This window comes from Nylanderia fulva, unplaced genomic scaffold (genome assembly GCF_048542155.1).
Source record: "Nylanderia fulva isolate GAGA-0341 unplaced genomic scaffold, ASM4854215v1 Scaffold7, whole genome shotgun sequence".
Taxonomy (NCBI): Eukaryota; Metazoa; Arthropoda; class Insecta; order Hymenoptera; family Formicidae; genus Nylanderia; species Nylanderia fulva.
In genome coordinates, this window is record NW_028190807.1 from 5,548,817 (window position 1) to 5,572,907 (window position 24,091).

The 24,091-nt window shown below is 31.8% G+C and overlaps 3 protein-coding genes and 1 long non-coding RNA gene across 9 annotated transcripts in view; 2 read left to right on the top strand and 2 right to left on the bottom strand.

The window, feature by feature from the left end:
• Positions 1 to 7,569, top strand: part of rtet (major facilitator superfamily domain-containing protein rtet) — a 26,852-nt gene extending 19,283 nt beyond the window's left edge. For 2 of the 4 annotated variants that reach the window (XM_029315676.2, XM_029315675.2), the window contains exons 4-10: positions 4,521 to 4,676; positions 4,816 to 5,078; positions 5,160 to 5,451; positions 5,645 to 5,865; positions 5,966 to 6,056; positions 6,188 to 6,325; positions 6,410 to 6,732. In XM_029315676.2, the coding sequence (XP_029171509.1) occupies positions 4,529 to 4,676; positions 4,816 to 5,078; positions 5,160 to 5,451; positions 5,645 to 5,865; positions 5,966 to 6,056; positions 6,188 to 6,325; positions 6,410 to 6,504 (1,248 nt within the window). In that variant the 5' untranslated portion in view covers positions 4,521 to 4,528 and the 3' untranslated portion in view covers positions 6,505 to 6,732. Of the gene's footprint in view, positions 1 to 1,979; positions 4,677 to 4,815; positions 5,079 to 5,159; positions 5,452 to 5,644; positions 5,866 to 5,965; positions 6,057 to 6,187; positions 6,326 to 6,409; positions 6,733 to 7,310 lie in introns of those variants that run through there. The other 2 variants (XM_085488595.1, XM_029315674.2) reach the window with 2 other exon arrangements.
• LOC146720415 (uncharacterized) lies at positions 4,863 to 6,748 on the bottom strand. The gene is made up of 2 exons (XR_014926087.1): positions 6,683 to 6,748; positions 4,863 to 6,609 (listed from the first exon to the last, which is right to left on the bottom strand). It is a non-coding gene; the product is annotated as an uncharacterized LOC146720415 (long non-coding RNA).
• A 154-nt stretch (positions 7,570 to 7,723) lies between the features above and the next one.
• Positions 7,724 to 19,929, top strand: Stat92E (Signal transducer and transcription activator Stat92E). Of its 3 annotated transcripts, none has more exons than XM_029315589.2 (10): positions 7,724 to 7,924; positions 9,257 to 9,408; positions 10,969 to 11,122; positions 11,225 to 11,556; positions 11,669 to 11,812; positions 11,882 to 12,350; positions 12,454 to 13,117; positions 13,220 to 13,378; positions 13,460 to 13,673; positions 16,909 to 19,929. In XM_029315589.2, the coding sequence occupies exons 2-10, from the start codon at positions 9,278 to 9,280 to the stop codon at positions 17,099 to 17,101; spliced, it is 2,460 nt and encodes an 819-aa protein (XP_029171422.1). In that variant the 5' UTR covers positions 7,724 to 7,924; positions 9,257 to 9,277; the 3' UTR covers positions 17,102 to 19,929. The 3 variants fall into 3 exon arrangements, with proteins under 3 accessions (XP_029171422.1, XP_029171423.1, XP_085344718.1); XM_029315590.2 differs by lacking the exon at positions 7,724 to 7,924 and adding an exon at positions 8,231 to 8,440; XM_085488592.1 differs by lacking the exon at positions 7,724 to 7,924 and adding an exon at positions 8,470 to 8,574.
• On the bottom strand, positions 19,424 to 24,025 carry LOC146720416 (uncharacterized). Its single transcript, XM_085488597.1, has 6 exons — positions 23,666 to 24,025; positions 23,141 to 23,412; positions 21,734 to 22,054; positions 21,183 to 21,432; positions 20,805 to 21,079; positions 19,424 to 20,591 (listed from the first exon to the last, which is right to left on the bottom strand). Exons 1-6 carry the CDS (start codon positions 23,741 to 23,743, stop codon positions 20,339 to 20,341), a joined length of 1,449 nt encoding a protein of 482 aa, XP_085344723.1. The 5' UTR covers positions 23,744 to 24,025; the 3' UTR covers positions 19,424 to 20,338.
• Positions 24,026 to 24,091: the final 66 nt, after the last annotated feature.

Consider the following 24,091-nt stretch of genomic DNA (forward strand, 5'->3'; position numbering starts at 1 on the left):
TTCAATTCTGAAACGGTTTTTTCTCTTTTTACGAATACCTTCAAGGATCAATATTTTACACATTTTCTTCGCTTTCTTTTTTCTATTTTCTTTATTTTTAGTTTCTATAGAATTTGTAGGATATACTGAAAATAGTCTTTTGTTGGTATTGTCCAATTAAAATTTTTAGAATTCCCTTGGCGACAATAAGTTATTACATATTGCCAGTGACTATTATTTTATATTGTCAGTTACTATTATTTTACACAAAAGAGGCATCTTTTCTGAAATATTGTCTATAATTATGTAGAAAGTACACAGAAAAAAAATTGGTTAACTTGATTAAACTTTTCAACTAAATACTGTTTTATTAATTGAACATATGAAAATATTTAAATTAAATTTAACCTATTAAATCTAACAAAACGTATATTTAATTTAAATACTAATATATGTTCAATTAACAAAATAGTAAAAATTTTGTTAAAAGATTTAGTCGAGTTAACAAATGTGTTTTCAGTGTATGACTATATATACAGAGATTCAAAGTAATGTTTATGAAAGAATCGTAAAGCAGAATCGTGCGTCCGAAATTCGATGTTTGATCGATTTTGGAGTCACCTCCAAAGAATAAACATCGAACGGTATATCGGAGAAAACGCAGGAAAAATGTAGGGGCGAACCAAGTTTATTCAATGTCAACACCTGTCCAATGTCATCGGCGCGTGCCCCTTTCCGTTCGCAGGCTCGATAATTATGACGTTGAAATATTTTTTAATCGGGACGAAATTATATAAGTATGTCGAGTATAATTTCGACGCAAAATGTATGAAATTTCAATTGAAATTTAAACGAGAAAAAAACTGCGGAACCATCATATCGTTTTTAATACAACAATTATATTATATCACTCAGAAGCAGACTGACAGATAACTATATCTAATATTTATATCTAATAACTGTTCATAACTTTTATTGCATGGAGGAGATTTTCTCTTGGAATTTACCCTGAAAATCAAGGATTTTATAAAATCTTCTCGGATTCATAGTATTTAGCGCAACAAAAAATATTAATATGTACATATATATAATAAAATTAATCGTATCTTATTGTGATAAATCTTAATATTTTAATTGCGTGACAAATATTAATCAGAAAAACCCTTAAATATAATAAAATTCTTCCAATACCATATATACATATATTGTCTCACGATTAGCATATGATTTTTAGATAAATTCTAAGAGAAAATTCTCTCTGTGCGCTAAACGCGATCCCTATAAGCGCATCATATTATTTAATATTCTAGGCGTATTCTTAGAATATTAAAAATTCTAAAAATACGCCTAGAATATTGCTTAAATATTAAATAATATCATGCGTTTACATGAAACTTATGTCAGACTAATGAGATCGCGATCGAGTTGTCGCGGCGCCCCAGTTACGTCGTAAAGACGTACAATTTCGGGCCTTATCGCTTTATGTGATTCGAAAATCTCCGAGGGCAACGGCAAGATGGTACACCGTATGGACCTTTGCGCGGTAGGCAGGAGCCTACAGATGGCAAGCGCCCGATCCCTTGCTTAAATTTTTGACCGCGGTTACCAACGACGACGTGCCCGGATCCTCGTGCCACCTGCTGAACACGTACATATAGAAAGAGAAAGAGAGAGAGAGAGAGAGACGGCTGGGCCACTATTCGTTATAAACGTCACGATTTTCGACAGCCACGAGCGCAATTTCGATGTGATAAATTGTCTCCTTAATCAATCATATTTCGCTTGAATTATGATAGCAAAATTCTACAACTTGCGTTTTCCTCTTTTCTCTTTGGTCACAATTATTTTGGTAGATATATGTCTCTCAATCTAATATTTTATTAATATTAATTAATATTATATTGTTTAACAAAAATGACTTTTTTCAAACACCGGAAAGAGACGTTTTTTGAATATTGAATTTAATATTTTATTAATATTAATTAATATTATATTGTTTAACGAGAAATGACTTTTTTCAAACACCGGAAAGAGATGTTTTTTTTGAATATTGAATACGAATCTGGTTTCCAAATTGCTCTATCATGTCACAATTTTGAGAAATTTTTAATTAAAATTACACAAAGTTATTTCATCATATTTATAACTACAAAAATTTCCAGATTCAAAATGGTACTCATCAATACAGGGTGTCCGGTAACTAACGGACCAACGATGACAAATGGATTCTTTGGTCAATTTGGGAACGATTTTTCCTCAGCGAAAATGTCGAAAAGGGTCATCATTTTTTACAACTATCCAATATTTGTCATTATGTATCTTTATAACTAAGCCTCAAATTAAAATTTTATTATAGTAAACTCTACCTGAAATTAACTGAATAATGTAATTATGTTAGATTTTTAACTCGAAAATTATTGACTTCTCAACATTTTTGCTAAGAAAAAATCGTCTCCAAATTGGCCAGAAATCCGCCCTTAATCATTGGCCCGTTAGTTACCGGACACCCTGTATATGGAAATGTCAAAATTTAAATTACCATTTAAATTTGGCAATTTTGACACTGGATTCGTATTCAGTGGTCTAAAAAATCTTCAAGATTAAATGAATATATTACAATTGAAATCTATTTGGTAGATCGTCAGTGACTTTTACATCCCATTTAACCATGGATATATTTTACGACCAAAAATTTCTTTCGAGGGTTGAAAATCCTAACAATATACTTTTATTTTGATCGCAATAAAACTTCTCTATAGCACGTCACATATTGTAACTATAATATATACATATAGATACACAAAGAATAATTTGGAAATCAGATATTCATATTCATAGCATCCAAAAACGACTAATCTCGTTGGTTAATATTTTTGTTGAACAGTGATTAATTAATTATTAATATTAATTAATATTATACATTTGCTAAGATAGTATATAATCCTATATATACGATGTACACAAATTTCAACGCAACACAAAGAGAGGCGATTATTATCGTCAGTCTCATCAGTATGTTATCGTCGCTCGAGATTTACTCGTCTTTCGGAAGGCGTTCCCCTTTTTCGTCGCGGTGGAATCCTTTTTCTTTTCTAAAGAGAACCGCATTCTCTCCACTTCGCGTCCGATCAATCGCGTGAGGACCGTTTCTCACGCTTCGATTTTTTTTCCCTTCTGCCACGTCGCGTAACTCGTATTTCCACGTGCGTATATATATAATATATATATATATACATATATATATATATATATATATATATGCAACGAAGGTAGAGAGAAAAAGGGAGAAAGAGAGAGAGAAAATAATGTCGAGAATATTGAATCGCTGCGTGTATTTACAAACGATCACGCGGCCAGGAGATGTTACAGTTGAAGACGAGTTTTGAAAAAGCTTTGTTCGCGTTCGCGAGAGCGAGGAAGTAGGTCTGTTCTGCGCGCGCGCGCACATATTTGTGCGTGTGCGCGCGTATGTATGTTTGAGCGCGAGCAAAGCGCTGCCGGAAGTTGAAACGCACGTAATAATGCTCCTGGGTGCGCCGCGTGGCTGGCTATTTTTCGCTTCACTGGCAAATAAAAACAATGTAACGATCTCGGATTTTAGCGGAGCGACTCTCGACGCTTCGCTAAAATTCATCGCTTTTCCTATCGCGAGAGATTTTCGCCCCGAGGAGAAAATCCGCCTTTTCTTCACCTATTTTTATTATGTTGCAAAAATTCACGAAAATGTGAAAAAGGATCTAGAAATGCTGATATGACGTAAATGACGTCATCTTGGCGACTCGACGAGGCCGGATGTAGTTTTTTGAATTTTTTATAAATATATATATTGTAATTTTATTTTTCATCCAATTGTTGAAATTGAATGAAGAGACATCCAACGGAGAAAGAATGAATTATCGATTTATCGACATTAGATACAGATGTTTCCTACTTTATCGATCGTAGTTACGCTTTTTGACATTTGCACGAGATACATACATATATATGTGTGTGTGCATATAACGGGATGTTGTATATTTGGTGAGGGCCTTTCACCTCTGGGCGACACGAATCTATTCCGATGATCTGGTGTCGCGATGACAGGGACAGGATCAGAAAGCGTTCTTTTCTCATTGTGTCTTAAAATAGAACCATACTTGAGAAACACGCCTGACAGTCGAATTACAATATCTACGTCAAATATGTAGTCTGACAAATGTGCCAATTAAATTCGCGAGAATATACTTGTTACTTCGCAAATTACAGTATAAACCACTTCCTGGGGCCTTCGAGAGATCCTAGATAAATTTGCGTAACAGTCTATCAACCGAGAAACTCGCATTTATCTCGCAGACACGAATAATTCATAAACTCGGAAAGAAGTTATCAAATTTTATACATATGTTTATATTTTATACATATGTTTATATTTTTATATTTAAATTTTATATAAATATATATAATTTATAAAAAATATATATATTAAATATTAAGAGACATGACTGAAACCAAAAATAATACAGTGCGAGTGGTGTTTGTATCTTTGCTGTTGGATCTTTTAGCATTTACAATGATATTACCACTGTTGCCGGCACTATTGGATCATTACAAAGAAATAGAAAATGGACATGGTTTATACTCCACTATTTTGACCTATATAAAGAGCATGCAAGTGTTCTTTGACGCACCGGATAAAGTCAGTACAGTTCTCTATGGAGGTATTGATATAATATGCATAAAATATTTATTCATATGTAATTTATTGAAGTAATCTACATATTTTATCTAAAATTGCATTTTTGTATAAATTATTAAATACATGATACACAGTGTAAAATAATATAAATTTCATTACAGGTTTCCTAGGCTCTATGTACTCCTTCTTACAATTTTTGGGATCGCCAATCATAGGAGCATTATCTGATATTTACGGACGAAAACCTCTAATGCTTTTATGTTTAACAGGCATTTCGCTTTCATATCTTTTATGGGCTTTCTCTACAAATTTTGGTTTATTTGTATTTGCAAGATTTGTGGGAGGCATCAGTAAAGGCAATATTAGTCTGTCAATGGCTATTATCAGCGATGTTACTTGCCCAAAAACAAGAGGCAAAGCAATGGTATAATAGATAAACGAATATTAAATAAATGATACATATAAAATGAATACTATTTACTTAAAATTTTTTTTCTTTTTGCAGGCGCTTGTAGGAATAGCCTTCTCCATAGGTTTTGTGGTGGGACCAATGATAGGGGCATTTTTTGCTTGGATCTCGAGTGGTAATAGGGAAGGCACATGGTACGTGATACCGGCCTTATTTGCATTTTTCCTGGCCTTAAGTGACTTATTTTTTGTTGCTTACTATCTCAAAGAGAGTCTAGAATTAAAATATAGAGCAACCACATTAGCGAAAGGACTATCTGGGGCAATTTCATACATCAATCCTATAGATCTTTTCCAATTTAATGGAGTGGCCAACTTGAATCAGCAAGGTATATATTTCTAATATAGAAAGCAACTTGCATCGTGTATATAATGCATGGTAGAGTGCTATAATATTACTATTAATAATTTTATAATAGTTATCAAAGAAGTTGTAGCAGTTGTAAATATTAAATCATAAGAATATAGCAGAGAAGAATGAGAACTGTAATGAGTTTTAATACTTGTAATTTTTATTTTCAGAGCAACAAGATTTAAAAATACTGGGTCGAGCATATTTTATATATTTGTTTATCTACAGTGGTTTAGAGTTTACTCTGACATTCTTAACACACCATACATTTGGATTTACAAGTATGCAACAGGGATGGATGTTCCTTGGAATGGGATTAATTATGGCAATTTTACAGGGTGGTTGGGTACGACATATTCCTCCAAATAGAACAAAAGCCATCAGTGAACTGGTAAAGAAGCCTAATTTAATTTTTTTTTTTTTTTTTTTCGATTTTCTCGTTTCTAATATTACAAATAATATCTTTGTATTAAATATTTTTTTTATTCTAGGGTTTATGGTTGATAATTCCAGCATTTATATGCATCGGTGTTGCAACTGGTGTATCGCTTTTATGCATAGGGATTTTTCTTTTCGCAGTGTGTGAGTATTATATTTATTTTTTATTGATATTACAAGTTACTTGAGTTTATCATTAAGCACATACATATATCTATACACTATGATACATTTCTAATAATAACTATCATTCTATATTTTGTCCTTTTTTGCAGCCACTGCTATGGTTGTTACTTGTATGATGACTCTAGTGACACGTATTGGGCCAGAAAATCAAAAAGGCGTAATTACAGGAACATTTCGTTCTCTTGGTGCATTAGCTCGCGCTTGTGGACCTATCGTTGCGTCTTCAGGTATTAAAGTGAATCAAATTCGTGCGAAAATGCTTCTATTTCGTCGATCACGGTTTCTCGACTATATCTACATTTCTATTTCAGCATTTTGGTGTATTGGAAGTGCCTCGACCTATTTAACCGGTGCTCTACTTTTGACACTACCGCCGCTTATTTTGCATGGTATGCGTGACTTATAATATTTGACATAGTCAAATATTATGTTATAATTTGTACTAAACAATTTCTACTTTTATCAACAGTATTTTTATATATATATTTTTATATATTTTTGCCTTTGCTGCCTTTTAAAGATAATTAATATATAGTAGCATATAAAAAAAATGCTATCAAATATTTAATGCATATTATACTTACTATAGAGATTGTATTTATACTTTGCATATTCCTTATTGATATTACATATTATATTTTATAAAAAATATATATTTCTACAGAAAAAAATATATACATATATAATATGTATATAATTTTATTTAAATTTGTGAAAAAGATTTTAAAAAATTGTTATATATATATATACACAAATTATATATAATTTTATACAAGGATTTATATAAATTATGTAAAGAATTACACTTTGATATTATTTTTAACATTAATTCTATTTATTATATATAGTTATATAATTCCTGTATTAAAAAAAAAAAAGAAAACGAATATTTAAACATATATTGCGCACAATATTGGAATCCCGCCACCGTGATTTATCAATAAGTAATACATATACATATGATAATCTATTATTCTTACTTGGAATAATTTAACTTGTCGCGCGACATTCGCGCGCGGTGACATTTGATTTTTCTCAGGATGCGTTTGACACTTGACATTTGATACCGCGAATAAACTACATTTCATTTTATTTGTTTGCCAGTAGCATTGGGAGCAAAATTTTTTTTGTATTCCAGTCAATGACAATTCTTTGAAATTTTGCGATGTGCTCCGTACAAACATCTCACGCGTCGGTTTATATATGCAATAGGATGGAGATGATGAGGTAGCGCGCGGGCGAGAGAAAAAGTGAGCTGTCTGCACTGTTTATCGATAAATCACATTCGCGCGGCGAGTGCGCATGTTCTCGGTGGATCACGTGGCCGTCCCCACTCCTCCCACTCGCCCCTCCACCGGCGCCATTTACGGTAGCGGCGGATTCCGGGAATTACCGTGCCGTCATTTTGTCGTCACCCACGTCGCCTGTCAGGCGCAGCGGGGCTCGCGGGCAGCAAACGACGATTGGAGCAGGAAACGGCGCTGGAGAACGACGACGTCTCGTGGTAAGGCGAATTTGGTCGGGAGGAGGGACGCGAGCTCTCCCAACTCCCGTCTACGTTTATTGATGGGTGCTGATAAATAACGCGAGTGACCGCCCTCCCTATTATTTCAGCTCGCCTGATTAATTCCTGAGTCACTTCGTCGCGGACACCAAAGGCGCATTTCGCGAAGGAACGGAACGGTAGATAGAAGGCGAACTTCAGGAGACGACGTCGACCTCGTCGGTGACGGTGGAAGTAAGAGAGGACGTCGAGCGACGACGTCGGACACGCAATTGTGCGTGTTACGTCTCGTGAGATTGTTACGAAATTAAAGAGAGAGAAGGTAAGCGAGATGAACATATATTATATTATATATTATTCATAAGGACTTTTGAGAATGGATTGTTTGTCGAGTAATCGTTGCGCGAGCTTTTTGCTCGTCTTCTTTGCTCCATCTTCCTTCCCTCCTCTCCCCACCTCCTTCTTCTTCCTCCTCCCATCATCCTTTCCTTCTTCCTTGTTCCCTCCTCCTCTTCTATATGTACGTGTGCTCCCGGTTCTTTTTATCTATCTACGCGTTACGCAGTGGGATTTTTTTATTTTTATTTTTTTTTTTTAAATTCAGGCCGGGAAAGAGCGACTTTGAAAACGCGCGCAACGCGATTCCTTCCTGATTCTTTATTCCAGTGATTTTTTATTCCACTCCCGCGCGAAATCCGTGCGCGTTAAGTTTCTACGCATCTCCGTTTTTATTCTCTCACTCTCGGAGCAGCCAAGCATCTATCGATAAAGCGCAGACGTGCCTCCATTCCGATGAGCATGTCGGCATTGCGAGTGATAAGTCGCATTCCTCGAGATTGTTCGTAGATTTTTATTTTTCCATTGTTTTCTTATTCGTTTTATCTCGCAAGATTGTTCGCAGATTTTTGTTAACGGTTCTCGTAATTTCGAGAAAATTATATGTTATATCCATCTCTCTCTCTCTGGTTGAATGTGAGATAATTATTAATTAATGATTAAATTAAATGGCGCCGATAGATAAATACAAATTTAGGTAGGAAACTGAGTAAAAGTCCGTTTGACTTAATTGAAGATTTGCAGTTTTCTGTGCTTTGGTTCTTATTAGTCTCGGTTTCCTACTTGAATTACTATATAATTGCTTGTTAAATACAGATAAGTGTATTTATGTATTGTATCTAATGTGTGTACAATGAAAAACTAGTATATGACTATTATATGACGTCGAGAATCTATCCAAGAACAGAAAAGTTAAAATAATGTCAATTTAATGTCATACTGATCAAATTTGGAATTCAAATTGACATCATTTTGACTTTCTGTTCTACTTGGATAACTATATCAGTGATTTGCTGGGTACAGGACACCCTATATATTTGTACAATGAGATAATTATATCATTTTTCTATTAGATAATAGACAAATTATAATTGTACAATGTTTTTATAATATTTGATTAAACTTTGCAGTAGCAAACTGCAGTCCTTTATTGTTAACGTCAAATAATGTTTAACAATTTGAATAATTTATTTAAATCTTTCCATTACTATATGAAGCTGTAAACACTAAAAAGAATATATTTCTCTATATGAGAAAAATAAATTATTTATCAATGTAACACGTATAATTAATGTAACATAATGTTTATTTTTATCAGAGATTGACATCATTATAAAGTATGGCATTGTGGGCGAGAGCACAGCAATTGCCGAAAGATTTACTCGAAGAAGTACGTTCTCTATACACTGACAATACATTTCCAATTGAAGTGCGACATTTTTTGTCACAATGGATAGAAGAAAAGCTATTGTAAGTAAGATACAAATAATCAATTTATAGAAATACTGATAGTTTATGATGCGCTTATATTATTGCCTTACAATTTTGCTTAAACTAACATTTAGTCTTTAATGTTTATTTCTATTTAATTTAAGCTCACACAATAATTTATATTATTTTACTACTCATGCTTAAAGCTAACTTAAAATCTAAACTTAAGCTCAGTCTATCACAGACATACACATGCACACGCCTAATGCTATACAATTCATTTTAATGTTTCCCCAGGAGACCTTCAGTTTTTCTGTGCATTTTTTATTTAACTTTTTTTTTCATTACTTGCAACTTCTCTATTTTCCTATTTTTCACATATGTTTATATGTTCCCTTTTCTATTTCTTTCTTTTTACCGCCCTGTATTTTTTTCTACATACACACACGCACACACACCATAAAATAAAGTCTTAAGTAACTAGTCGCTATTTGAGCCTACTTTTTAGTTTGCGAAATAAATATATCTTAAATTTCAATTTTTCTACATTGAAGTCGTAATTAAGATATATTAAATACTTTTTAGTACACTATTAACATAATTTTATTTTAAACATTTTACAATGTTATAATTTATTTTTAACAATTTATTATATCATATTGTAACGGCGGACAACTACCAACAATAAAACCAGATCATTACCGTATAATTAAACCGAATGGTTGCAGAATGCAAATATAAATTAGAATATATTAAAGTTTTACATATGTACATTCTCAGTAACGCGTTTCTGAATAATTCTTCACAACGAGGCATTGAGTCAATTAAATGATGACAATGCTCGATCGGAAATTCGTCTGAAAGCTCGTACTAAGAAACCTTATGAACCTTAATTTATTCTAATTTATATTCATATTCTTCAATCATTTAGTTGATATTCTTGAAAATTTTGCTTCGATAAATCCTTAAAATAATATGCGTGTATACGTAAAATATATTTAAGAATAATGTTTTAGAAAAACTTAATGTGAAAACCGAATCTATTAAATAGTACGATATCTCGTTCTCATCATTTACAATCGTTTAGTTTAATCTGTATGATATTGGTTTGATGTGGTCTTTGTATGTTGTACATTTAAAGTAAAGTTAATATTATAATTACATAGCATTTAACGTATCTTAAGTATGACTTTAATATAAGACTGAAATGTGTGAAATAAGACACACATATACATACATATTTGTTTCCTAAACTATAAGAAGTGATCTGAGATAACTGGCTGCAACTGTGTATTTTATACATGCTGTATGTCGTTTATACATGTTATATTTATATATATTAGATCATTATCTTAATATTTTACAATTAAAATAATAATGATAGTATGACATAGTATGAATGAATGATAGTATGAATGACATATTAATAACTATTAGTTAATAGTTAATTAAAAAATGAATTATTTGATTTAGTTTACATTATACACATATGTATACACTTTAATATCGATTTTTAATTTTTCTTTAAATTTATTTTTTAAATTAAAGCACTGAATACATACATGTATACATATATATAACTTTAGTTATACTTTATAGAAATATTGTAGAACCAAATATTCAAAACGAACAATATATAACTGGTCTTATTGGATCTTTGATCCAAGAGTTAGAAACAAAAATAAATAATATACACGGTGGAGATCTGTTTTTGATGAAATTAAAGTTACAAGAGGCTGTTAAACTATTTCGGGTAAGTAACATATCTTTTCTCACGTCGTCTTGTGTTATATCTCATAATTTAATCGAATGAAAATGTTATATTTGTTCTTAAATAATTATATTTGCATTGCAGCAAAAATATGATGAAGATCCCCTCAGGCTGTTTCATACCATTAGGTATTGCCTTGGGACGGAGATGAAACTTGTGGCACAAGCTGAAAATTTAGGAAACACATTTGTAAGTAACGACAAGAAGATGCCCACAAATCCTGAAATAAGTCACGTACTCGGATTCTTGAAGCAAAGACTTTGCGAGAACATGCATAGTTTACGAAAGATTGAAGAGGAACAAGAAGCTTTTGCTCTTCATTATCATGAATGTACAAAGCTAAATGCTACTTTGCAGCATCTTAATACACAGCCACAGAATCACCAAAATATGGACGTAAAGGAAAAACTCCTAAGGTAAAATAATCCAAACAGTTATTCTATTCAGATATTCAGATTCATATTTTGCAAAGTACTTGTCAAATCTTGTTATTAGATATTTTATATAAATATATTGATTAAATTACAGACAAAAAGAACTTATGGAGCAGCAATTGAGTAGCAAATTAGCTCTTGTATTACACTTACGCATGGACTTTATCGATAAAATGAAAGAGACCATTAATAGTTTGAATTCATTGCAATCGAAAGTCCTTGATGAAGAACTTATTAGGTAAAATATAACATATATAAAATATGTGTGTTTTATCAAATTTTGATATAATTTTAATATTTTACTCAGTTGGAAGAGAGATCAACAGTTAGCGGGCAATGGAGCAACTTTCAGCAGTAATTTGGATATCATTCAGAACTGGTGCGAGAGTCTTGCTGATATAATTTGGCATACTCGGCAACAAATCAAAGAGGCGGAAATTCTGAAGAACAAGTTCTCGTATGAACAATCAATGATACCCGACATTTTCCCAAGTTTAAACACCCAAATTACGCAACTACTCAGTTCGTTAGTTACGAGTACTTTTATCATAGAAAAACAACCGCCTCAAGTTATGAAAACCAATACTCGTTTTACGAGCACAGTACGTCTTCTCGTTGGCGCCAAATTAAACGTTCACATGACACCGCCGCAAGTAAAAGTGAGCATAATCAGCGAATCGCAAGCGAATGCTTTGTTGAAGAACGACAAAATGGCGAAGAATGGCGAAGCCAGCGGCGAGATTTTAAATAACACTGGCACGATGGAGTATCATCAGGTTTGAATATTTAACGAGACAAAAATATATTTTTTTTTATAAATGTAATAATATAAAACAGATAATTAAATAATATGACGATAATTTTGTAATGCTTTAATAGGCGGCTGGACAACTTTCAGTGAGTTTTCGCAACATGCAGTTGAAAAAGATTAAGCGAGCTGAGAAGAAGGGCACAGAATCCGTGATGGACGAGAAATTTTCGTTATTGTTCCAATCGCAATTCAGTGTCGGCGGCGGCGAATTAGTATTCCAAGTTTGGACTCTAAGTTTACCTGTGGTCGTAATTGTACATGGGAATCAGGAACCACATGCTTGGGCTACAGTTACTTGGGACAATGCTTTCGCTGAAGCAGGCAGAGTGCCATTTGTTGTGCCTGACAAAGTATTATGGCGACAAGTAGCAGAAGCCTTAAATATGAAATTTCGCTCGGCGACCGGTCGCGCTTTGACCGGAGAAAATCTCAAATTTCTTGCGGAAAAGGCATTTCGCACTGTCCTGCCAGATTACTCGAATACACCTCTGAGTTGGGCACAATTTTGTAAGGAACCATTGCCCGAGAGAAGCTTTACGTTCTGGGAATGGTTTTATGCTATCATGAAGTTGACCAGGGAACATTTAAAAAATCCATGGATGGATGGGTGCATTCTTGGATTTATTCGGAAGAAGAAAGCGGAAGAAATACTGGCAACCTGTCCACCAGGCACTTTCTTGATGCGATTTTCTGATTCTGAACTCGGTGGTATTACTATTGCATGGGTTGGAGGTAAAATATTATTGAAAACTCGAAACTATATTACGTTATATTGTGTGATGTTTACGCTGATAGGAATATTATGTTAATTTCTTGTATCTTAATCTTTTCTAGATCAAACGGATCAAGTTTTTATGCTGCAGCCGTTTACGAGCAAAGACTTTGCCATTCGTAGCTTGGGCGATCGCGTTTACGATCTACAGCACTTGTTATATCTCTATCCAAATCAAATAAAAGACCAAGTTTTTGCCAGATACTGCACACCACCGAATGGTAGGTTTTGAATTTTACAATGAATCAATTTATTTATCTTATTGAATAAGTCAATTAATAATAATTAATTGGTTTCCACAGACACCCAAACATCGACGAACGGGTATATCAAGCCACAGTTAGTCGTGCAAGTGCCAGCTTGTTTCACAGGCAGTCAAACGCCATCTCATTCCTCCTTAGCGGGCATGAATAATAATGGCCAGACTGGACCAGGAAGCTATCCCGCCACCCCAAATATGTTTCAAGCACACAGCCCCGATCCTTCTGTAAGGGACACGTCGTCTGTAGCACCAAGGTCAGTTCCTTGGCAATTATCTAATCGACAATCTTGATTCAATTTTTCAAATTGATTCCGATTGATAACTTAATCGTATGTTAAGATAGATATATAATATAGATACGTTTATTGAAACGCATGTTCGATTTTTTTAACGAATCTCAAGTTGCACGAGATGTTTAGTAATCGAATAAAAAGTAGAACTTTTTTTTTACTAGTTGTGCACTTTTCGAAAAAAATAATTTTTTTTTATATGGATAGGAAAAATAGTCTATGTTTTTCACTTTTTGTATTTTCGATAAATCGCCTTTCGTTGGTTGTGAAATTTAATATGAATTCCCGAATGGTCCATTATTTATATTTTGTGAACAATAATCTAAGATAGAAATTCGATATCTTTGAATTGCCGCTCTAAAAAATGCGCAGTATAATTAAATAAATATAAAAACGTATATATGTATAAATATGTATTTTATGTATAATACATATTTATAAATACATATACATATGTATTGTGTGCATATTCACAAATACATTATACATATGTATTATACTTAAATAGTTAAATATGTAAGAGACGTTAATTAATATTGTTTGTGAATTGTTTTGATGACAAAGAAGATTTCATTTTTTGTTTTATTAGTAAATGCATTTTACGTAATACCAGAATATGCAAAATGTGTCCTAAAAGCTGCACTATCGAAGACAATGATATGTGTGTGAGCTTATTTCAAAATGCATAATCTTTAAAGTTGAAAACAAGAATTGTGAAACATTCCTTGCGACTAGCTCATACTCTGCATATCTTCTGGATCTCTATTACATACAGAAATAATCATTCTTTCATTTTTTCTTTTTTTCGTAAATATTTTTTGACAAAGCTTTGTAGAGAAATAAATGTAGTGGTAATTACGTACGCGCACGGATACTTTTTGTATAGACATTTTTACATTTATATTTTATAATTCAGCTATGACAGAAGAAATCTATATACATCAAAATATACAAGTCATATCTAATTGATTTTATGAATAATACTGTATATATTGGACGAGATTATTCCCTATATATATATAAGCATAACCGTTATTTGCATTCTCATTAACGCAAGTATTGATACAAATAACAATTATTTTTGAAAATATACAAAATATGTAGAATGTATGAATATATATGATTCGGTTATTCAACATAATGACAATCATGTTAAATTGTTAATATTTATCTTTCTCTCTTTTTTTTGTTATTTTTTTTTGTATATTTTTCATGATGATTATTTATTGTCCTAGTATTTTCGTCCAATAGTTACAGTAATTGAATCAACTATCTATAAATTTAGTATTAACGGGCAATATTAAGTCAGTATTAGGCCAGTGGCACGTACATTAAATATTAATTTATCAAACTGTTGTAGTATTTGCACAAAAAATGAATATATTCTATACATTATTACAAATATAAGTGCCTTTATATACAATTATATTTTAACTTTAGATATTATTAGCAATTAATGCATTAGGTTGTGTAATTGATAAATTAAAAATTCGATCTCTGATTTTCTACTGAAATTTTTATTATTGTTTATTTTTTAACGTTAATATGTATAAATATCTGTGTTGTACGAATAATTAGATTTATAACAAGAAATTCAAATTTATAAATAAATTTATATTATGCAGAAAACTAAAATGTGTGAGGCTCTAATAAATAATATTAAAACAAGAAGAAAACAATCTAATCAGTGCTAAGCATAGAAGATAGAATAGCTAATTATCTTCAAATAAATTACTTTAATTATTCAGATTAACATTTCGATCTCTTTTCGGAATAATTAAAGGAATTTTTCGAAAATAATTATTTGCCTTATTTTCTGAGCTTAGCTCTCGTTAGTCCGTTTCTTGTGAATTATTGTGAAGATATATACTTCATTTTAACAGATGGAATTGACACATCGATTTCTTCTCTCTTCTAGCATTCCTCTATTCTCGGTCTTTCCCTTATTACGAATCAGTCGCTTTCTTCTAAAATCTAGAATTTCTTCCAAACTCTAGAATTCTCTTTTCGTGCTGTTCTCTTATTACTCATTGTCAAATTTACCTTGTAATTATATAACTATGTGAAAATTACAGAGTGTGTTCAATGACATTTTAGGGAATGTTTTAGAATAGAGGAAAATCGGTTCTAGGGGTCGAGTATGTATCTTGGATGAGTTTGCTCACGAGATGAAAATTACAATGGAACAGATTTACTAGATTCGAATGAAACCGTAGATACTCTAGGAATTTGCTCATTTTTATAATTTTCACCTCGTGAATAACTCACCCAAGATACACAATCGACCTTCTGATGATATGTACATATATGTACATATATAGAATAGAAAAAGAATCGATTGTATTTGTATCATTGCATTGTATAAAACTCGTACAATTGTGTATCTAAATTGCGGACCAATCAGAAATATTATTAATTAATTAATACGTAATTAATTTTTCGACTGCCAAGTATTTTTCTATGATTCACTTTTTGAATGCAACGGCATGTTATGGCTTAATATATAATATATAGCTTTTGTATTATGAACTTTTGCGCATTACTAGCTCATATGATGTTGTATATATAAAGTGCATACAGTATAAATATTTGTATGTTGAAAAATAATGCACATTTATGATGAATAGAATATGAATAGATGATGAACCTCCCAATTTTAGTATTAATTTAATTATTGTGTCCGAAAAAGCCGGAGCAAAAGCACCGGCTTTTACACCGGCCGGTACAACACCAACGAAAAATTTGATACTATCCTGCGAAATACAGCTCCAATCACTCGCAGCTGGCAATTGAGTAACGTCGTTATTTGCAAACTCATCGGAATATACGTGTATCGTCATTTCGTTGCCTCGTGCTACGCACGAGTCAAGGAATTGAAGGAAAAAAAAAACAAACCACTCACACGACTTCCTCTTTTGCTTTTCTTAAGAACAAATGGCCGATCTAACAACCAATTACTTTGGTTCGGGTGGGTTCTCTTGTGATTGTCATTCATATTCCCCTTTTTGCCGTGTTGTACCGGCTATACCGGCTATAATCGGTCACCTCCAAAAGAAAAAGTAGTAGATAGAAGCTCACGCACTTCTCTCGGACTTGTAAATAGAAAGAAATATGAAAGAAAGGGAGAGATTTTTAAGCTTGTAATACTTTATTACCAACGAATTGCCAGTGATTGGAGATGTGTTTTGATCTGTGATAGTGATTACGCTACGGGTCTCGGCCTGTCAAGCATCGGACCATCGACCAACTTGGAGTTGGAACCCATGGATTCCATGGATCACATGAATCTGCCGATGGAAATACAGATGGGAAATATGAACCAGTTTGAAAATATACAACAGATGAATTTTAATGACTTCATGCAGTCGTACAACGCTATTAAGCCGCAGTAAGAGGTATGCGAAATGTATATCTTTTATCGTTTGAGAAAGATCCGATGAATTATGATGGTCGCAAAATGCGATCTTAATTTTTTATTTTTCTTCGATCTCTGTTATTTTACTTTTACACAAACAAGACGGTTTACACAAATTGATGAAACAACAGGATATATATATATATATATATATATATATATATATATATATATATATACAGTGATATGTTAATTATTATTTAAAGAGAGGGATACTAATGTATCCTAAAATAAAATATGTAAACTACGTTCTTTTTTTTCGCTTTTTAAAAATAATAATACAATTGGTACACTGAAAAAATTACTGAATTGGAATAAATATTTCAATACTGCGTAATAAATCATTTATTTGAAACTAATATTGATTTAATATGAAATATATTTATTTGTTTCAAATAAATGATTCATTAGGTATAGGTATTGAAATAAATATTTATTAATTTAATAATATTTTTCACTGTACTCATACACACACAGACACACAATCACATAATTACGAGAGAAGTTTGGCTTTTTTACATTTTTAGAAAATTGTAAAAAGCAGAGAGTTGTTATATATTAGAACCCCGCTATTCTCAATCATCTTCTTTATTCTAAATTTCACATTATTTTGAATCAGCCGTGATTTGGAATTTCCCTCTTACGCTGTTCTCCCGCTACGCATTCGTCATCTAATTATGCGTAAAGCGAGAAAGCGAATAAAAGATAAAAAACGCGGAACGTTGGTATTTTCGTTCTACACATGTGCCATTTAGAGTTGAGGGAAGATTTCAAATTAAAAGGAGAATTCGATCATTCCAGAATTAGAAGGGTGTTCTATTACACACACATATATATATATATATATATTTATATATACAGTGAGAAACTCCCGGTTGCAGATACGATTTTTGATCCCGTTGTAAGCAAACGAGTCTCGGATTCTCGATCGAGAGATGCTTAAGCTTTGATAACAATGAGAAACAATTTCTGAAGATTGAAAATAGCCACTGCTTTATTAATGGAAAGTGGCCAAGCAATGTGTGCTTACAATCGGGAATCACTGTGTATATATATTTACATAAAATAGTAGCATAAGTGCAATAAAGGCCGAGGATCTTTGCACAACATACTGATACGCGTGAATGTACGAAAATATATCTTTGTATTTATTTTTACACAATATTTCGTAAACGAAAATTGTGAATTCTTCCCGTAAATGTAACTTTCTGGATTGAAAAACGGAGGATCCTTCGGCGTTGGGTCAATGTTTTCTTTCTACTACGTCTAATCTTTTTCTTTTTTTATTTCTTACACTTTATATATAATGAATTTATATTAGTGAGAAAGCGACCAAAAACTATTTCTTTGTGTTCGCACTATAGTTGACGTTTTGATGATATTTTATCAAATCTTTGTTTTCTCTTGACTTCTTCATGTCACCTCCATTTATCATTTAACAATTTTAGCTTAAATTTTGTAGTCTATAAAGAAATCTACGTACAAAGATTGTTATTGAATTATCTACGATATACAAAGCATTAAGAGGACTTGTGTAATTATAAATATAATTGCACACTTATATATATATATATATAAAAATAGCGATTTAATTAATATCTATACATTGTATGACATATAATATATATATATATATATAACAATTATTTTTATCAAATGCTTACATCGTAGGAAAAATTAGCAGATAATCTGTGAAACGTGCTCATTTTTTCTCTTTTTTTAAATAATAATAATTCGTAGGTTTGACAAATTAATTCTTTATACTTTTAGAGAACTGTAAAAAAAAGCAAAGTTACTGTTACGTTCAAATTTAAATATGTTTAAGAATTAGATATAGAAACTAGATATTAATCGAAGAGATTTTGAGAGTACAAGATGTTAAACAAGAAATAGACAATCACCTTCACATAATACATGATCACATAGTCAAATTACATTTGAATGTGTCTTTCAGATTTTTTGAAAAGGATATCGAATGAAAAAAAAAGAACTAGTTAAAAATATCTGATTTGTAGACGCATTTGGTTTGAGTTTTAGGAAAAGAGATCAAATCGCGAAAAGAGTGCAATGTGATATGATCTTTTAAGTGCCTTACAATTCTTTAAACCTTGTACTAAATTTTTCAAGATTCTAGCCGGTATAAAAGAATATCAAATTTTTAATTAGTTCTTATTTTATGTATATCTTAAGCGTTATTCTCCGCAATATTAGATTATTTTATATATATACACACACACATATGATTTATTATATATACATATACATGATTTTATCGGAAAAAAACTATTTTTCGCGGAGATTTATATGTACGTTATTTAAGAAATAATCTAATTTTTAGAAAAGAAAGAAAGAATAAAAAATATAAAAAGTAAAGGAGATGTAAACAGAGCATATGCCTAACTTTGGACACACGTATACACATCGTAAGCTTAGAGTTAAACTTACTATGATGTCTATTTTCTTCCTTATATACATATGTGTCTTATGCACATATTTTAACAAGAGAAAATCTGTCAATTGTTATATATACTTATGTACCCATAATGTAAAACACGAATTCGTCAGGAATAGAAATATATACACACACATCGTCCTTATATATTATTATACGAGTATGTGTGTTTCGAGTAAATGTAGACGTAATCATCTATTGATCTTTTTATCGAAAATTAGAGTTTATTTTATCAAGAACGTTTAAGCGAGAAATAACTATTATATTATTGCTATGCACATCTTGTTTACTATATTACTACGTAAATTTGACATAACATGCATGTTTACGCAATAAAGTACGTTGTAAATCAATATACCGGCTATTTATTGCCATGTATTTAGAATAGAATTATCATACGATTATTATCAAAGAGCAAAATGTATAAACCTGCTCATTCTTGCTCTTTCATTCATCTCTGATATTAACTCGTTAGAATCTTTACGATGTAAATATAATAAGAATTAGTATCAGTTCTAATTGAACAATTCTAATTGGAGCAGTTGTTCCTACATTTTTTCCACAAATCTCTTAGTACATTTGAAAAACATACATGGATATTTTCCTTTAGAAGATTTATAAAAAATTTTGATTATTTTGTCTCATTCTAAAGTAATTTTATTTTTAATGTATAAAATTTTTGTCACCAAGAAAGGTAATGAATTAAAATAATATATTGTATAATATATCAACAAGTGTACATTGTATCTAATTTAAGAGCGTTTAAGATTCTACTCCTGCCGGAGTAGATGAAGAGATGTCATCTTGCTGATCGATTGGACACGGACACGTATCGTCCTCGACGTAGTGACCTGGTGCGGGATAGCTCATGTGGTAGACCGTGTCGCCGGCCATCGGATGTTCGGGCGACCGATATTTACTCTTCTGGGCCCACGAGAGTTCTTCCTTAGGTATCGACGTCCACGCCTGATACGATAATTTATTTATCGTTTCGGAGTCGATCTTAATTTCCGGCCTGTGGAACATAAAATGAAATGTATTGCATCTGAAAAAATGAGCTAAGCATTGTCGTAAGAATATCATTTAATTAAACGTCTCGTTTTATAGAAAGAACAGATTTCTTCTCCGAGAGAAAAGAGATTATTCTCTTTTTTTTGTCTTTATATTTTATAAACGATTGTGGTCTTATTTTTTATTCGACGTCTCTCTTCGCGCTTCTCCTTCTTACCTGCGATATTGCATAACTATGGGCTTGTAACTGTGAACAGGTTTTATCGCATCAGGCTTTACGTAAGACAACCTGGTGGTGGTGTCTCCCTCAAACGGTACGTCGACGATGCGGATGTTGTCGAATGGGACGACGAGGTCCGGACGCGACGTCGTTTTCACCATGTATTCGCGACGAGTCGTCGTCTCCGATTGCATTTTGCCGGCTGTTACACCCCTAGCACGTGGCGGCACGAACGGCCTCCGTCTCTCGGTCCAGACTCGTTGATAGCTCAGCTGCAAGGCGACACCGCTCATTAGAAGATATAAATCATGTCGAGATAAAAAAAAAACGATTATTCGTTTTTATTCAAGATTAATCGAAGAGAAGAGATATCACCTTACTGGTTGTATCAGCGGACATCTTTACGTCAGGGATAGAAATGCTGCCGCGGGGAAGAAACGGCTCCATGCGCTTCGCGTCACCCGGCAAATAACTCTCTTTGTAAATGGTTTTATCCGCGAATTTGGCGCCGTAAGGTAAAACGTATCCTGTCGTAGGAAGAAACGGCTTTTCCACGGAAACTGCGTCGTTCTCCATATAGCTCTCGGAATAAGTGGTTTTGCCACACATTGCAACATCAGGCGATCTGAATAAAGCCGAATTTAATACGTTAATATTTGTTATATCATACAAACACACAGAAAGAGAACAAAATTAACGTAGAGAGAGAATATATAATTATAATATTTTTTTATAGAGAATATATTGTTTGTGCTACTTGATATATTCTCAAGAGAGTTTTTTTTGTGTGTAAAGATTTAAATCGATATTTTTTTACACAGATACACATGTTGAATGAAGAATAATTTATATTATGACGATTAAATTCATATTATTACTGTATCACAAAATTATAAGAATCAGATTTTTTGCGCGTGATTACATACTTATATACTCCTTTCTGCGTCCAAGGATATAATTCTTTCTTGTCAACGACGAAGGGCTGATAGCTCAACTTGTGCGTCGTCTCTTTGAACAGCGGCTGACTTGATGGGCAGTATTTTGTTATCGGTTTAAAGCTGATTGCAGGTTCAATAGGTCCAGGAGACATGTATGACAGTCTCATCATCGTTCTGTCATCCAAAGGCGCTGAACTTGTGCGGATACTTCCGCAAGGTATAATCATGTCTGGTTTTTCAACATGTTTTGCCATGTAATCGTGACGAACTGTTGTTACAGTTTCCATTGTACCCGGATGCGATATCAGCCTGATAAACAAAATAATATTTAATATTATTAATTAATTGATTAATTTTAATTAATAACGCATCTGAATATATAATAAATATTTAAATATTATTTTAATAATTATATGATGATTATATTTAATGTTATATATAATTATATTATTATAATTATAATCCAAAAATTATTATATAAAATTTAGATAATTATTATATATATAGAATATATAACAAAATTGATTAAAATATAATTATTAATTTGATCTATAAAGAACCCTGCACTAATCATAGGGTAAAATCTATCCCGGTCAAATTAATTGGTTTTTTCATATGTTGTAGCTTATGAAAAAACCAATTGATTTGACCGGGATAGATTTTACTCTATGATTAGTGCGGGATTCTTTTTGCATTGGTGTATCTGGATTGATAAAAGTCGTAGCAATATACTTCAGTTCCACTTTGCTATTATTAGAAACGACTTTTTTTATTTTAACATGACTCATATTTGATCTATTGAAGAAATAAGATATTTGTATGCTCAGAATTGTAATTTTTAATATTTATTTTTTAATTTATATTATATAATTAATAACTATTAAATAATTAATCAGTCTGTATATTTATTAGAATTAGAGAGATATAATATATAATATCTTAATATATCAAAGACTATATATATTTTAGGAAATTAATAATTATATGTATAATTATATGTATAATTAATAAATCATTAGTAAATTTGATTTTTTCTTTAAATTTTGTTTTTATATTAAAAGTACTAATAACTATGTATACATAATTAATAATTATTATCTTCAATCTTTATTTTTATATATTAGAATTTATGATAATTTTAATATACAGTATAGAGTAAAAGTATAAAAATAATAAAATTAAAGTATCGTAATAATACTAGCAAAAATTAATTAAAATAATTGAAATTTTGTTTAAAAAAAATACAAAAATATAGTAAAATTTTGGTATTTTTATTCATTAATAAACATGTTCGTACTCGACATTAAAAATAATTTCCTTCTTTTATACACTTGGAATATATTGTAACGGTGCAAAAAGATATAAGACATTTCTCCATCCTTTTCTCTTACCCACCTACATTTTGGTACAATAGACTCCGCTTTAACGATCTGCCATATAGGCTTGTAGGATAATTGGTTCGTCGTCTCATCGACAAATCTTCCGGTACTTCTCTGAAGACTGTGAATGGGCCGAATCGGTTGAGGTCGCGCGTAACGTCGATCCGCATTCAGATAAGACAAGTGATAAGTTGTGCTGGTGTCGAGTCGCTTTGACGGCGCCTCGTACAAACGTTCTGGTGCGAAGGACTTTGTACGCGGAGGCTGCACGTATCTTTTACGCGCATACTGAATTCGCGTACGAATATTATATAATAATCGTAAATATAAAATAGTATATAAATTACATATGATATTGTGCAATAATAATTATTAATAATTTAAATTATAAATATACATTATTAATGATTGGATAGGCAATCTATCGATTGAATTGTTGTAATGAAAAATTCAACATAGCATACGGAATGTCAATCGTGATTTTAGCTTTGTGTATAAGAATGATTAGTAATAATTATTTGCAAGATGAGGTGAACATTACTTTAGCCTTGCATGGGCACATTATTGTTTTGGCAAATGATAAGGCTTTCCTCTTTGAACACGATTCAACAACCTCCATATTTATCAGCTTTGAATTCCCTTGTCACCGTATCATATATGTATATGTATGCATGCAATGCAGAATTACATTAATATTCTTTTGCATAAAAAACGATATTGTAATAAATGTAAAAAATTTTTAAATAATATTATATATCTCATAGAGTCAAAGTTTTTCATAACATTGTAAAAATCTAATACAATATGTTTGACATACAACACAACATGGTACAGAAACTAACTTCGTGATATTCTCGCCGAGAAAAATATATCTTCGAGATTTGCTCGAGATATCAATTTAGATTCGAATACGACCGTGCATGATTCTTTTTCTCTCGTGGATAAAATGTTTGTAATAGAAAAAAAG

What these genes read in the sequence shown, in the direction of transcription:
- Stat92E (XM_029315589.2), top strand. Translation starts at nt 9,278, where the DNA reads ATGGCATTGTGGGCGAGAGCACAGCAATTGCCGAAAGATTTACTCGAA. An exon ending in TGGATAGAAGAAAAGCTATT is followed by an intron (nt 9,409 to 10,968) that starts GTAAGTAAGATA and finishes TATACTTTATAG; the next exon opens with AAATATTGTAGAACCAAATA. An exon ending in ATACTGCACACCACCGAATG is followed by an intron (nt 13,379 to 13,459) that starts GTAGGTTTTGAA and finishes TGGTTTCCACAG; the next exon opens with ACACCCAAACATCGACGAAC.
- LOC146720416 (XM_085488597.1), bottom strand. Translation starts at nt 23,743, where the DNA reads ATGGAGGTTGTTGAATCGTGTTCAAAGAGGAAAGCCTTATCATTTGCC. An exon ending in ACGCAGAAAGGAGTATATAA is followed by an intron (nt 21,433 to 21,733) that starts GTATGTAATCAC and finishes GGCTTTATTCAG; the next exon opens with ATCGCCTGATGTTGCAATGT. An exon ending in CCGCTGATACAACCAGTAAG is followed by an intron (nt 21,080 to 21,182) that starts GTGATATCTCTT and finishes GTCGCCTTGCAG; the next exon opens with CTGAGCTATCAACGAGTCTG.